This window comes from Diadema antillarum, unplaced genomic scaffold (assembly GCF_040938485.1).
Source record: "Diadema antillarum isolate AM-2024a unplaced genomic scaffold, OU_Dant_1.0 seq00000369_RagTag, whole genome shotgun sequence".
In the NCBI taxonomy this organism is placed as follows: Eukaryota; Metazoa; Echinodermata; class Echinoidea; order Diadematoida; family Diadematidae; genus Diadema; species Diadema antillarum.
Genome location: NW_027271370.1, coordinates 1,409,946 through 1,426,071, shown reverse-complemented (window position 1 = coordinate 1,426,071; position 16,126 = coordinate 1,409,946). Strand labels below are relative to the sequence as shown.

General features: G+C 36.7%; 1 protein-coding gene across 1 annotated transcript in view; it reads left to right on the top strand.

The window, feature by feature from the left end:
- The window catches only part of LOC139731398 (dynein intermediate chain 2, ciliary), a 29,419-nt gene that overhangs the window by 12,330 nt on the left and 963 nt on the right, over positions 1 to 16,126 (top strand). The window contains exons 8-18 of the mRNA XM_071642287.1: positions 1,641 to 1,714; positions 3,172 to 3,198; positions 5,149 to 5,277; positions 6,320 to 6,421; positions 9,899 to 10,067; positions 10,588 to 10,749; positions 11,663 to 11,910; positions 12,542 to 12,631; positions 13,061 to 13,148; positions 15,091 to 15,319; positions 15,709 to 15,811. Of these exons, the coding sequence (XP_071498388.1) occupies positions 1,641 to 1,714; positions 3,172 to 3,198; positions 5,149 to 5,277; positions 6,320 to 6,421; positions 9,899 to 10,067; positions 10,588 to 10,749; positions 11,663 to 11,910; positions 12,542 to 12,631; positions 13,061 to 13,148; positions 15,091 to 15,319; positions 15,709 to 15,811 (1,421 nt within the window). The remainder of the gene's footprint in view (positions 1 to 1,640; positions 1,715 to 3,171; positions 3,199 to 5,148; positions 5,278 to 6,319; positions 6,422 to 9,898; positions 10,068 to 10,587; positions 10,750 to 11,662; positions 11,911 to 12,541; positions 12,632 to 13,060; positions 13,149 to 15,090; positions 15,320 to 15,708; positions 15,812 to 16,126) is intronic.

Below are 16,126 nucleotides of genomic sequence, written 5' to 3'. Positions count from 1 at the left end.
TAGATCATGTTTCATCTTAAAAGCTGCAGTATAAGTTTTGAATTACAGATGTGTACCATATTGATAGGTCTACTGAATAGTCTCAGCAATCTTACTGCAATCCCGATTTTGCCCAAATTTTGGTTTAGCTATATAGTTTGTTTCTCAGCTTTCATTGAGAGTAGCTGTATCTGTCGCAGAAAATCTCCATAGGAGAAGCTGTCCACTTTTGAAGGAACATTGTCTTTCTAAAGACATAATCATATACTGAATGAAAGTGACATTACCTATCTATGTTATTGCTGAAGTTAAGCAAAGTAAATCTTACACATTTTCATTCTGCTTTTTTTTTTTTTTTTTTTGAGTGTGTGTTTGTGTGTGTGTAACATTTGTGAAGAAATATGTTATATATACACATACAAATATTCTTCAGTTCATGTCAGAATGTTTCTCATCATACTGTACATTCAGTAGCAGCGTGTATGTGTTTGTAGTGTTCAAACTATACAGTTACTGGTAATAATTTTGTGACCATTAAACAATACAGTTTGTACCCAGGTACTAAACAGAAGCTAAGGGATTAGTGTACATGTATGTGTATGCATACAATACATGTACTCCATATTTTAAACTTTTAAGTTTCAGATGACTTTTATCACCTGACAATAATGTCGTATTCTTGAACAGTCTAGATTCAACAGCAACTGCATGTTTCTCATAAATTTTGCTTTAAATGCATGTTCCATCAGTGATGTTGCATGGCTATTGATTTGTTGTTTTTTTGTTGCAATGTGAGAGTACACATATAAGTCTTCATTGTACACCTCATTGAACAATAAGGGTCATATATGATTCAAATTGAGAAGGGGCAGTCATATTTAGCAATTATACCAGAGCATGACTTTTTTAGGCAGTCATGTGAATGCTCTTTTGTGCTCAGACTTCTTGTAGCTGATCGACTGCCCCGAAATGTGCATGCAGCAAATCAAAATGTGAAATTGCGCTTATAAGCATCGCATACCGTTTACATCGTAAATGAACATTAGGAAATGTATTGTGGCCATATAATCCATCACATTTCTGTAATCACTGTTCAAATTCACTTTCTGTGCAGTGGTGGTCAAGAAATTGTGTTGTAAAAGTGTGATATTTGATGGTATGAGAAGCAATGCTATGTTGCAGAGTATTGCTGTATAGTAAAAAAGAACCAGCAAAACAAACAATCAAAAAGCAACGAAACAAATTAACAAAGAAACAAATCAGAAAATGTATTTCACCTGTGTCAAGCAGGTCTAATATCTTTCCAGGTCAAGTGGCCAAGGCTTGCTGCACTACCTTTTGTATCCATGTGGCCTGCCTTTGCAAAATATGTGGATGAGCCCCAGTTTTGGTCCCTTCCATACAGTGATAGTGGGCTTGTGATTGGTTTAGGTCATGGCTGGCGCAAACATGTTCGCAATCTACCATTGCTCATGGTTATTCATAGTACATCATGGTACATGGTACTGCCATATATGGCTTTGCATGGCTGTTTGCAACTGTGGCATTTTCATGATTTTTAATGTCCATGCGTGATGTTGCTTTATGCATTCATATTGCAATGTTCTGTACTCTAAACATCAATATTAATGTTTATATACAACACTGGCTTTTCTCTTCAGCAATCAGTGAGCAGGCCATCAGTGAGGCTGGTGATGAAAAGAAGGATGAGGAAGGAGAACAGAAAACAGAAGAGGTAAGCATCTTCCCCAGTCCCCCAAGCCATTCTTCCCCCTTTAATAAGTAATACTATATGTCTCAGATTACTGTTTCACTTTATCATCAACTGGAGCTGAAATGTGGCCTTTGGAGGACCTGCATTACATGAAGTGGTAGATGTAACCATGTCAAAAGATAAGCTGCAGGCGATGTAACAAGACAGTTGGATATGAAATTTAAGCAAGTCATGGAACTCGAAAAATGTTCATGTTTCCATTGAACAGTGCTGTGTTGGTTGCAACCACACAATCTCATATGATTGGAAGAAAAGGGTGAATTTCTAAAATTTCATTCAAAGTGAGGAAAGTCAGTGCGGGATTGCAAGCAGGTCAGTGGAGGAGTTGCATTCAAGTTGGCTTTTCAATGTAGTCATTGAGACCTATATCTTTTGTACTTGAAGAAAGGGGGATCCCCTTGACTTCCATGACTTTCTTGTTTTATCTATAGTCTTAATGAAATTGTTACCATTCTGTATTTTTTCTTTATTCTATTCTACTTCATTATATAGTCAACTTGCACAATGTGGAGTGGATTGCTCTTGATATCAAACTTGTTGAAATATGCAATGCTTTACACAAGAGTGTGTTTGAAATATTCTTCAGAAATATATTCTCTCTGAACTCTCTCTGAACTCTTCAGAGATTTGGCCTAAAGTTCGACAAAATGAGATCATGTCACTAGCTACTTCTGAAAACAATCTCAAGAGCAATACCAGAATATTATAGCAAATTTCATATTATCAAATTGGATCATGAATTTTGGTAGATGCACATTTTGTTATCATCAGCAAAGAAATACATTGACGCAAGGATATTGTCTTGAGTGAGAACCTGATCTCAGCAATATGCATTTACTCAAATTTTACTACTTTTTGCCACAAGTTTCTAACAATGTTTGCCTGATTTCTTGCATGGTTGATATTTGACTGCATCTAAGATACTAAAGCTGGTTGTGTCAAGCTGTGTTTATCTAGTGATCAGCCATTTACTATTTCTATGTGGCAGGAACTTGCAAATGTGAAGTGAAGAATATAAGATAGCTTTGAAAAGTTGGAATATGGAGAATTTAGATAATGACAGAATTCCAATAATCAATGCTCAGCTTTTTTACCAGGGAGACATTTCATGGAGCATTGTGTCCAATATTTTTTTTTTTCTGACAAACTGTTATACTGTAAGCTACTGAAATCCTTGCACCTGATTGGCTGAGAGCAAATTTGTCTGACAGAATGTTTCTTGAATTGCCCCCCAGGTTACCATAATGATGGATGATACATAATGCATAATGGTCCGCTATGATGCAATTAACTAGTAACAGCTGCATGTTGACTAACTGACTATGGAAGGATTGGAAGTCCCATGTGCTGTGGGGTATTTGCAGTAGAGGTCATAACAAAGCATTGTAAAATGCAATATTCTTTTGTCATTATCAAAGGGTGAAAAACCAGAGGAAGGTTCAGAGGTAGGTTGAGACAGGTAGTTTCCAAAGTGGAGGTTTTAGATGATTGGCTAGTTGTTAGTATTGTGTTGTTCATAGATGTTCTGAAAATTTTGCTGTGCTTTGTTGCATGCTAGAGGAAAGAGAAAAACATGATTTATGATTTCATTGTTTACTTTCTTATTCCCTGTTTTTCTTGTTTCTTGAGCAAGTCACATTTTTCCTGCGTCTTCTGTTTAGTTGCATCACAGTTGTCATTTTGATTCCTTTCTCATCAATTAGTCACTAAAAGTAGTCACTGCATGCTTACCACTCTTTATTCACTGTTTTCAAGGCAGTAGCAGCATGAAAATATTAACAAGGTTTTGTTACTGCTTGATTTATGAATTTGAAGAGGAGATGGATATGACCACATTAAGAATTTTAGAGCCATAGCATAGAAATTATCATGTTTTTTAGTGTGGTTTAGTTTGATTTAGTTTGATTTAGTTTTTTTTTTTTTTTTTTTTTTTTGGGGGGGGGGGTGGTGTATTTACAGAATACAGCTAATTGACTCAGCTGTCTGGCTATGTGTCCACATAAGTAGGTCCTGGAGTAACTCCACAGGAGTTTTGTAGTCCCCATACCTACCTGACATTTGTTTTGCCTGTCATCTGCTTCTTTGCTTGTATATGGTGTTCAATTTCTCTTGCTGTTTTCACCTCTATGCATGTCATTTCAATTGGTGCATAAAATTAATTGAGGACAAAATGTTTGACTTGATTTAGCGTGTTTAGAATTTATTAGACAAAAAACAAAGCAAAAAAACCCCTTCAAACTCAAGAGAGTACTTCTCTGTATCTGCCTTGATTTTCTGCCGATGTCTGAAATGCTGTTATGATTTTTTTTTTCTCTCTGTTGTATTTTTTAAGCCTTCTCATGTTGTGAATGCCATGATGGTAGTCATACAATGTTATAAAACATGAAAAAAAGTATCAAAACTGGCTGTTATGCAAATAAGAAATCACTCTTTTGTTAAAAACACCTGTGAGTGTGGATGTTTGAAGATTTTGTCTGGATTCAGAATCACCACTTTCTTCATGTTTGAAAATCAGTACTGGAGTTTTATATTGCTGTCCTGTTCCATTCTGTATTTTTTTATCTTTTTTATTCATTTATCAATTTATTTATTTATTCATCTATTTTTTTTTTTTTTGGGGGGGGGGGGGTGGTTAAATGTTATTTTTTGTTTTTCACTACTGTACAAATAGCATGCCATTACTACTTGCCATAGAGTAAATCAAACTACATCTTTGTTCTTTTGTACAATATTGCAGTGAAGTTTGTTGAGATACCAGACTAAAACAATGAATGATATCTGCAAGGTTCAGTAGGCAAGGGTAATTCATGAGCATAATTTGTTCACATTTATTTCACAATCCTTCAAACAAAATTTGAAGGATTATATATAATTCATTATTTTGTAGTCTCTTCATTCCAAATGTGAATTCATTTTGCCAGGAGATTGAGTGAGAAAAAAAAAAAGAATTATATGAAGCGTACCCTGTAAGCATTTTATCTGTTTGAGTATGCATATGAGAGAGGCTTTCTGCAACAATCAACCCCTTTTTGATGTAGCACTGTATTTGCTATTGGATGGATATATTATAGTTAAGAAGAAATCAATGGTAAGTGGTAAAGATATTGATTTTGATAGTAAAGAGAAAAGTTTTGTCATTTTTTTATATTTTTTTTTACAGTACTATCAAAAATTGTAGGCATGTGCTATACTTACAGTATACCCAATATTTTGCTCTGTCGGGATATTGAAGTTTTTATGTTGTTTATCAAAAAGATTTTCGTTATTACTATTATTATTATTATTATTTTATTAATATTATCATTTTGTTTTCTCATTTTCTTCACCTTCAGCAGTAAGGAAAGGTTACTGTTAATGAGTACATATCTGTTCTGCTATTAATCCCTGTCATGTAGCCAAAGGAAGGGGAGAAGAGGGAGGAGGAAGCAACTCCTGCCCCTGGGGAGGGCAAATCAGATCAGAAACTCACCAACCAATTCAACTTCAGTGAGCGTGCTTCACAGACCTACAACAATCCCTACAGGGTAAGTACAGTGGTGTGAGTGTAGGAGATCTCTTCCATAGAGCAGGATGCAGCATTTCAAGAGCGGTATTTTAAGTTTGTTCTTGGCAACAGATTCTCCTTAGTTCTTCTTTCTTTCCTTCTTTTTTTTTGTTGTTGATAGTTAATGTGTGTTGACTGACTCAAAAGCCAAAAAAGAATACTGTAGTAATAATGAAAGTTTACATACTGATCAGTGAGCCTGTAACATCATCTAGAAGATGGAAGCAAAAAGTTATTAAAGATATCAGTGCAAAGCTTGAACAAGTCAGAATGAGGCACAGCTATATACAGTGTATGTTCTGCACCTTGATCATGTGTTAACTATTAGATATGTTATAAATTTGATGACCATTTATTGTTGGCTTAGATAAACTGCTGTATACACCTTATAATTAGTGAGTCTAATTTTTCACAAATCAGGCCTTCCCCTAAATCATGAACTCAGGATCATGGAGTGCAGTAATGGATGAAGAAATGTATGTCTGCACGTTACATTCATGTCAGAATAAAAGTTTATATTTTTGCCAGTTGTAAACTTTATGATTAGGTTCAGACTCACAACATTCATGAAAATAAAAACCCACTGAACTATATGGTGTATTTTGTATGTTAATTTGGGCTATGAAATGCTCCACATAATCATATTTTGTACTTTTGTACTATCTGCACTGCCCCTGAGTGTGATTCTGCAGTCAAATTATTCATAAAAAAAAAAAAAAACTGGCATGCATGCATGTCCAGGTGCACTATCCTTTTGTAGCAGGCATACATCAAGATATACACACAAAGTCATATGTGAGACTTTTTCAGCAATGTAGTATTTAACGGGAATGACTGTCTATGAGCGATATTGACCCTTTCAGCAACAGACTTTGTTACTGTGCATTCAAATCCACAATTGTTCTGTGGTATCAACCCAGGGCAGAAATTTAAACCTTTCCAAGCTAATTCACATTTGCATGCAGAGATGTATATACTCATCCAATTATACATTGGATTCTATTGACAAATATCTGACTCAGGAAAGGGGAACACAGACTGAGCCCCCACCACGTGCTAACTTCTCCTCTACGGCTAACCAGTGGGAGATATATGATGCATACATGGACGATCTGGAGAAACAGGTAACAATTTTGAAAAATGCTATCTGATTGATTTGCCTTTCAGATAATGGAATATCAGCAAGTAGTCTCATCACTTTCAGAGAGGAAATGAGATGCTTCCCCTCATAGCCATTCATTGCTTGTACAAGCCTTTGATAATAAATAGTGGCGCAAGTGATATTTAATAACAATCTTTCATAACAATAAATAGTGTATGTTCAGTGATTTTCACTAACAATAGAGCAATAATATGCCAATAAAGGTAATGTACTCCGATGCAGTTACTGGGCCATCCATGGATTACATAAAACCTTGTAGTGATGCCTTTGGATTGTAACTTTTACTTCAATACATGAAAAGCCTATGTCATGTCTTTACATGGACCTTGCAAAGCACTAATGCAAGTCTTATAGGTTTGATGAAAGACATCAAACAGCTATTGATGCTTGCTTAAATACTTCAGATCGTCCTCAAATATGACGAGAGGACAATTTTCATTTGTGTTGGACTTGTGTCTGATAAGTCTAGTGGCCCTTTTTTTTCTTCAAATGTTTTGAACTGAAACTATGTATCAGTGATTTCTGTACCAGTAATCCTTTTCCCCAAAATTTCCTTTATACCATTTACTATGTGTCCATTGAATTTACATGGGTCTGATGATGGACAGTGGTGAACTGAAAAATCAAAGGCCCATCAAATCTCATTTCACTTTTTTTCTCTCATAAACCTCTCTTTTATCAAGAAAAGACTTGAATCCACTATTCAAGTTGCTCCCCCCCCCCAACTTTCTGTAATGCCAAAGAGCACTACCTGTCTGAATTTAATAGGCATTACTTGAAAAAAGCTCACGCAGAGAGAATCTCATAATATATTTGATTGCTGCTGTGAAAATGGGTCAATAGTGGTTTTTATTTTTTCTTATTCTCATGTATTTAACCATTGTGCATGCATACGGCATATCGCTCATACCCAGTTACCGAAAGAGCAAAATTATATTTGTACTTCTGTATATTTAGAGCAGCATTTCTACACCTGCTTGTTGTTTAATCATAATATTACCATTGCCTACTCTTTACAGGTACATATTGTTATCTAATCACAGCATTTTTGTGTACATGTAACATGCTGTAATGCTTGCCTTTTGCTCTGTCTTCATTTCTATGGTAGCAGTGTATGGATCTTTGTTGTTTGCTCTGTTTGTCATGCTTTTTGATGGGGATAACATGTCATAAAATCATGCACAGAAGTGTTGCCAAGAGACAGTGATATTATGTAGATATTATTAAATTCCCTCTCTATCCTGAACAAATAGATCATAAATCATATCCAGATTTCACCCTTGGGAAGCTGCCATTTTAGAAATTTGCCTGTCTTTAGTACCATATTGTTTAACTTTAAATGAATGTATTGTGTGTGTAGGGTTTCTATTTCTATGTGTGCAGTTTGCTTGTATATTGGGGGGTATATATATATATATTTTTTTTTTTTTTTTTATTTTTTTTTTTTGGGGGGGGGGAAAGAATAGTAGGAAAGAATAGGGGGATAAGACTGCATGCCAAAGCTGGTGTAATGTGCTAATTGTACTTTGGACCATGCTTGTTTCTTACAGCAGCTATTAAAACACACTGATTTCTTTCTTATTTTTTCATCCAAGTTGAAGAGATAATATATTACATGATAGAGGAATTCTGTCAAAGCTTTAGATGAAATAATAGCAAATCTGATAGAACATTATTTAGAATAGGTATTTTTTCTTTTCTGCTTAAACGTTTTGTAAACTCCATGTTCTTTGCTGTTTCCCAGTTATGCTTTCTACATCTTGTGTTACTACATACACATACGATTATGCATTTTTATTTCTTGTGAAATATGTGCTCTCTGCATACCATACATTGCCATTAATTAATACTCAATCCTCCCTTCCTGCTCATTCTTTTCTTTTTCATGTTCTTTGTGTCTGCTCTGTGAGTGCTTGATTCATGGCATATTATATCTTATTGCCTCGCTTCTATGCTTCATTTACCCTCTCTCAACCATCATGCAATCCATATAACTTGGACATCTGCTGCCCTCGGTTGGTGCATCCATCGAATCTTGCTCCTGTCATAGGCTGAGGTTGGTGTCATTTGCTTTTTGTGCCTGCAAAACAAGTTTTTGTACATGTGGCTTTATGAAAAGTTCTGCATTTTACTTAATACCCTATACACTTGTATATTGTTTGTTTTAACAGCTTGAAATCAGAATAAGATAATGATAATGTGCAAGTTTAGAATGTCTGTGTGTTGTATAGGATGCAGAAGCCCCTTGCATTTCTTATGAGAATCAGGTATACACAGGTACAAATGTGTAACAAGCAGATTACTTGCTTCCGTACAATGTCTTCAGTATGATGTACTGCCGTGTACCAACAGTCAAATGTCTGCTCTGTGTGAGTGTTTAGGTTAAAATTCTTCTGTATTGAATGTTATACAAAGGAAATGATAATCCTGAATGCAGTACATTTCCTGTTTACCATCTATCATCTGATGCTATTATCTGTTGTCACCTCTTGCTAATATTGCTCTTTGCCAGTTGAATGATATCAATTACATGTACATTATCTAATGCTCACCAGCATAATCAATTTATTTGACTATATTATTAGCTGACATAGATGCTTAACATTCTTTTTGTCAGATTCTGACAGGTTCTGTTTTTTTTTTTTGGTTATGTTTTTTAAGTCACCATAATATTTGTTTGAGTGACATTGTAAATGTCCTAATTTGTCAATTGCATCTTCTATTATCATGCTATGACTAAATCTTAAAGAGGGTAAGTGCAGTGATCTATCTTCATTCTAAGTGTCTGATTAGCTAGAATTGTAATCTCCCTCGTGCTGTATGCTCTGTATGCTCTGTGAAGTTACTCTGCTGTTTATGTTTGCTCTTACAGAGTCAGTAAAGCATTTTATACTTACTTTGACATTTCACACTGATTCGTGTAAAGCAACTTACAACATTGGGCAATTGCTTCTTCACAGCAGCTGTCAGTCTGTCACATGTGTGCTTTTCATAGCTAGTGTTTTTCATAGGTAGTGTTGAAAAGTTCAGTATAAATATGCCACACCTCTGAAACTACATCCATGTTGACATTTCTTTCTGGCAGGGGTGGGAGTGATGAAGCCATATGATATAAGATACTGTATATGCCGAATATTTCGCGAGGTTTTTATTTTTGCAAATTGCGCGAGTCGGGTGCTATTCGCGAAACTAGAGACACGCGAAAATATTTACTCTGATCCCCGATGTTAATGTTCCGTACGTGTGTACATTTCTCCAATCAGTACAGGACTCCACGATTGCGAATTTAACCACGCGAAATCATCGGGAATTCCTGATGCGCGAAAATTTAGACTCGCGAACTATATGGCGTATACAGTATATGCTATTGAATGAACTTAATCATGTGAACAATTGCTAGGACATGCTATTTCAAAGGGGTCTAAAATCTGTTTTGCAGGAGAAGGCCAAGGAGAAGAAGCAGGCACAGCCTAAGAAGGAAGAAGACAAGAGCAAGAAGAAGCTGACAGCCCTGGAGACCCAGTCAGATGACATGTCCCGCATTGCCCATGCCACCAAGATCATTGAGAGAATGGTCAATCAAAACACATTTGATGATGTATCTCAAGGTAACTGTAGTCTCATATACTCTCAAATAACATTCTTGCAAGCTTCAAATGCTGAGACATGCCTTGAGCAATGGTTTTTGTGGATCTTGTCTTTGTGATCATAGATAAGAAATTGTTTCTATCAATGAATTTTTATCTGACCCAAAGGCAATTGACCATAATAGGGAAAATTGTTCTTTTCATCATTTTTTGTTTGGGTCAAAATGCTTCATCAGATTAAAAAAAACAACATATATATAGAAAGGAAACATCATCCAGTGAAGGGAATAAATCATTTTTGTTTTTTAATAGTACCTCTAATTGGCTGTGGTATGAGAGGTATTCTGTTTGATGAATTTGATTGTCCATGTACCTTTTTTTTTGGGGGGGGGGTGGGGATTCCTTTCCTCAATTGTTGATTCAAAGTAAATGTTAGGTAACCGACGTAACCAATGTAATCACATTTTCTGCTAGATGACAGTATGTTAGTCAAGGTTTTATATTAACTTGAACTGATTTTGTGCCCTGTTCTTGCATTCAGATTTCAAATATTGGGAGGACCAGTCTGATGAGTTCAGAGACCAGGAGGGTACTCTACTGCCTCTCTGGAAGTTCTCATATGAGAAGTCAAAGCGCCTGGCTGTCACTTCCCTCTGCTGGAATCCCAAGTACAAGGATCTCTTTGCTGTTGCTCATGGCTCATGTGAGTTGTCATTTTATATCCTCCTCCTGTACTTCATCTTTTCTCCCTTGTCTCACCCTCCCCGCTCCTCCTTCTCTCTTGTCCATTGTCTTCCCTTCCCTTCCTCCCCCCCCCCCCTTTTCGTTGTCCCTTCTTCCCCCTTCTCCTTTCTCCACTCTTCCCTTCTATCCTTTTTTTCTGGCTCCATCTACTTTTTTGTTTGTAATATTTTTTTCCCCTTGAATTTTTCTCCATTCCATTCTCCCTCTCTCACTCCATCATCCATTCCATCTCCTCCATCTACCTTACTCATCCTTTACTTACTTTCTTCCCTTCATCAAACATTCACAATTTTATTTTATGAAACCTGCTCTATGCATGATGTGTTGTCTGTTTCTTCCAACTGAAATGCATAAAGGACAATCTTCATAAATTGAATTAAAATAGGGGGGGGACAAAGAGGACTTCAAAACTTCCCCAGCCTATCAAAATCATGTTTGATTCCTTAAATGACCAGGAGTGAATTTAGCTTAAATAAAGGATGAGCCTTCTGACATATTTCCTTTTTACACTAGAGAGAAGGGATGTGGTGGTATATGGGGATTCTGATCTGTTGTGCATTTTCATGAAAAAAAAAATGTGAATCAAAAAGTCTGTAGCAGATAGTCAGTGTGGACAGGACAAGTTTTGCATTGTGATTTAGGAAAATTTCCTTTGTCATGTTAAATTTCTGTGTGCGTAGACATGTTTCTTGCTCAGCAACAGTCATCAGACCCAAATATGTGTACATTGAGGTCAATAATAACTTTCCAAGGAAACTGCAAGAAAACACCTACCACTTTGTATTTGTTTTCTGGCAAGGATGCAAGTATGGTCTTATATCATTGTTATTGATATTGACATAGTCTTTTTGTCTTGACATTGTCTTATGCAGATGACTTCATGACGCAGGCTCGCGGCATGATTCTGTACTACACCCTGAAAAATCCGTCATTCCCTGAGTTCATTTACCCAACTGACAGTGGTGTCATGTGCCTGGACATTCACCCAGAGCATCCCTACCTTGTGTGTGTGGGTTTCTATGATGGCTCTGTGGGAGTCTTCAATGTGACTGTGGGCGAGACTAAACCCATCTTCCAGAGCACAGCCAAGACAGGCAAACACACTGACCCTGTTTGGCAGGTAAGCTTAAGCCCACTGCACACTACACAACTCACGACTATACAACTGACAGACTTTGGATCCGAAATAAATCACAATATAAGCTTCAGAATGAATACACTTGTTTATTTCAGATCCAAAGTCTGTTAGTCATAAAGTCGTGAGTCGTATAGTGTGTGGTGGGGTTTAGATTCACTCATTCCTTTAGGCATTATACTCATTACAAGATTGGACTCTTCAGCAGATAGTGCCAGCTACACGTGTAGTTATTTTATCACTCATTGTAAGATGATGCAACTATGGAAGATAGATAAGCCTTGATTAGGTCTTTTAACCCGCTGAGGACGAGTCCCGAGTATTCTCGGGAAGGTGTCTGCAGGAAATGTGTGTTATTGCAAAATCTGTCCGTCCTCAATGGGTTAAGCTGAATATGGATAATGTAATGTATAATGTTTAGTTCTTCATTTTAAAAATGATAATGCAATGTATAATGTCTAGTTCTCAATTTTCCTAAAACTATTAAAATTGGGAATCTTGATGACTTGTGCCCTTGATGCTGTGCCCTTGATGCTGTGCCCTTCCTGCATAGTCTGTGGTCTGCATTAATGTTATTCATATTGCCATGTACACTTTCTTGATCACTGACATGTAGGTGGCTTGGCAGAAGGATGACCTGGACAATAACCTCAACTTCTTCTCAGTGTCCTCCGATGGTCGTGTTGTGGCATGGACACTTGTAAAGGTACACATGCACATTGCACACTTTGTCCCTTGTGACTGGTCACTTAAATATCACGAAGATGACTTTAATATGTATGAAAGTACAGGGCTTGAACTAAAGTATTGCATTTTTATACATAAGCATTTGTCATAGTAATTCTACTGTTGAATATCTGTCACGTCAAATGAATTGCTCGAGTCTGCGTTTACTTTTCCTTTGTTCCATTGGAACTCAGAAAGAGAATCAACATTAAGATTGTCTTTAATTATGTGTTAGATTGTATACTAGCTTGTATGTGAGAAACAGTGACACTAAGTGACTTTAGATAGTTGCTGTAACTTGTCAGGTTGTTTGTTTGATATGTTGTCAGTGGTTTTGATAATCTACAGCTGTATTATGTACTGATATAATGATGGAATGTTGCCATTTACTTTATGCATTGTTTTCCAGAATGAGCTGACATACACGGATGTGATCCAGCTCCAGCTTGATGCAGTCCCCCAAGAGGGCCCTGAAGGCACACAGCTGACTCCACTGGGTGCGTGCACAATCATGGATTAAACCTAAAGGGGCCAGGCTTTTTTGGCTATGCTCAGACGGGGGGGGGGATGGATTCCGCCCCCCTGAGATCTCGGCCATCGGTGGTGCGATTGCAATGAAATTTTGCATGCGTGAGACCCGCGTCATAATCTACAAGATTGTGTCATTAGATTTTTTTAAACAATCAATTTCTAATCTTAATTAATTAATTATGCAAATTAAGCTCAAGATGATATTTTAGCCTAATTAAAAGCATTGAGAGTCTAATTTTTGATCTGTAAATCTGTTTTAGCATATTCAAAAATTGTACATCACAAAAACTTCCAAAACTCATTTAAATTCTTCTGTATTTTATTGTTTTCTGAATTTCTTATGTATTTCTTTGTTTTTCAACTTTTGTTTTTTCTTTGTTTTTTCATTGGAAATTGTCACTGACCACTTTTCTACCATAATTAGCACAAAATTAATCAATGAAAGTGATTAATTGTAAAAATAATCAGCTTTTTATGACTTTCATGACAGAGCATTGTTTTCCATAGGAAATGTACACAAAATCACAAAATTGCGCCCGTTTTGGGGCGACATTCCGTTACAAAAATGGGCGTGGCTTCGCAAAAGTATGCGCCCCCCCCGGCCCTTTTAGGGTTAAATATCCACCTCCATTATTTCTTGGTGCATCTGTTTGCAATCTTTATTCCGATGTGTAATCTTCTGTACTGATGTTCCAGTAATGCCACCACACATGAAGTCACCAAATTCTCGGTGGACATGCAGCTGAGTGTTTGGAGAATACAGATAATAATTTAAAGTCTAAGCCTACATGTACTTGTTTTCATCGTAATTACAAGACAGCCAATTGTATGACTGAGAAGCATTTAAAGGGATGGTATAGATACGGTTCAGATGGGAATTCAGATTTTAACTTTCTGCAAGATATATATAAACCACTTATATGAAATTTTAAAGAGCATCCAATTTCGTGAGGAATTAGAACATATATTTGATGAAAATCAGTTTTGAAATGGCTGAGATGTCCAAAAACAAAGAGGTCCTAGTAAAAAAGGTGAGTCCCACCTTTTATTAAGACCACATTGTTTTTGAAGACCACTTTGTTTTACTTTGTTTTGGGGTATCTCAGCCATTTTAAAGCTGATTTTAATCAAATAAACTTTTAATTGCTCGTAGAATTGTATGCTCTTTGATATTTCATAAGTGATTTCTAATCATCTCGCCAAAAGTTAAACCTGAATCCCCATCTCAAACAAAACTATACCATCCCTTTAACATATCATATCGCCTGGTGCTTGGTGTAAAGAGAAGATCCCCGAGTGTTCCTTTACTGAAGCAGTTACACTGGCTCCCCATCAAAGAGCGTATCGATTTCAAACTAGCCCTTCTTGTCTATAAATGCATGATGAATACCGCTCCTCAATACCTATCCAACCTACTAACCACCCCTACAGCCACCAGATATCAACTCCGGTCACAAAATGATAAGACAGTTTTACAAATCCCACAAGCAAAAACCAAAGCTTTCAAACGTACATTTTCATATGCTGGATCTGTTGTCTGGAACACTCTACCAAAACAACTCCGTCTATGTGATTCAGAGGAAAAGTTTAGAAGGAAACTCAAGACTGAACTATTTCAATTGTAACTACTAAGTATGTTCCTATGCTTTGTGAATGTTGTTTGTTGATGTATGTACAGCGCTTTGATCAGGTCCTGTAAAAGCGCTCAATATAGTTATTATTATTATTATTATGTGTCCCATGCACAGTTGGTGTTGCCTGTCAATGTGCAGAATAGAAGAACAGATTTTCATTTCCTTGTTCTGAAGTGATAGCTTTGCTGAATATGGTATAGATTAGATTAATTCCTGTATGTTTGACTAGCTGTTGTCATAACATACACTTGTGTATTAAAATCTGTCTGTACAGGATGCGGCACCTGCTTTGACTTCCACAAGCAGACAGACTACCTGTTCCTGGTGGGCACCGAGGAGGGGAAGATCCACAAGTGTTCTAAGGCCTACTCCAGCCAGTTCCTGGACACGTTTGATGCCCACCATATGGCAGTTTACAAGGTGATGTGGAACCCCTTCCACCCCAAGATTTTCATCTCCTGCAGTGCTGACTGGAGTGTCAAGATCTGGGACCACACGTACAGGTTTGTCAGAATGTTTTCTTTCTACTTATTTGACTTCTAAACCTGTCACCAGGCTTGTCTGAGAAATGACAGAAGTGCAATAGTTGTTATTGTACATTTTCTTCTCGTAAGTGTATGTCAGTACGTTAACTTGAGTTTCGACGCCCTGTTATTACTGCAGTCTGTTTATTTACTATCAGACAGTTTTTCTTTTACATTGAACCCACTTGTGTAGACATTTGAACAGAAGACTTCCAGTACATCTGCTTTGAGGTGGACAGGTTCTGGAATGTTGGTTTAAATTAGTTTTGTTTAGATTAAGAATACTGCTGATTAGAGCTTGTGATGTCTTTATATGTAATGTGCATAATTGATACGGGTATTTATTTTTATCTGTATTCTGTTGGTAGGAATGGACCCATGTTCACCTTTGACCTTGCCAGTGCAGTCGGAGACGTAGCATGGGCACCGTACTCGTCTACTGTATTTGCTGCAGTGACCGCAGATGGAAAGGTATTGTGAAGTCCTGTCTTCGATTTCCTTTGCCAAGCAGGAATATTGGAAACGTGTCCATTGTCTCTTCATTTGTCTCTTGCACTCTTTTGGTACTTTCTTCCTTTATCTCTATGTCTGTTTCCTCCTCCCTCTGCTTGCCTGGTTTATGAGTTACATCTTGTAACTTAATCCACTTCATTAGCCTTTTCAATCCTTGCACATTTTAGATGTGATCAAACACAAGTTTTCTATCTCTATCTACAGTTTATTTCTATACAGAAAATCTGGGTTGTATGTCATTGTATTTCACATATTTTTCTGTATTTTTTCACT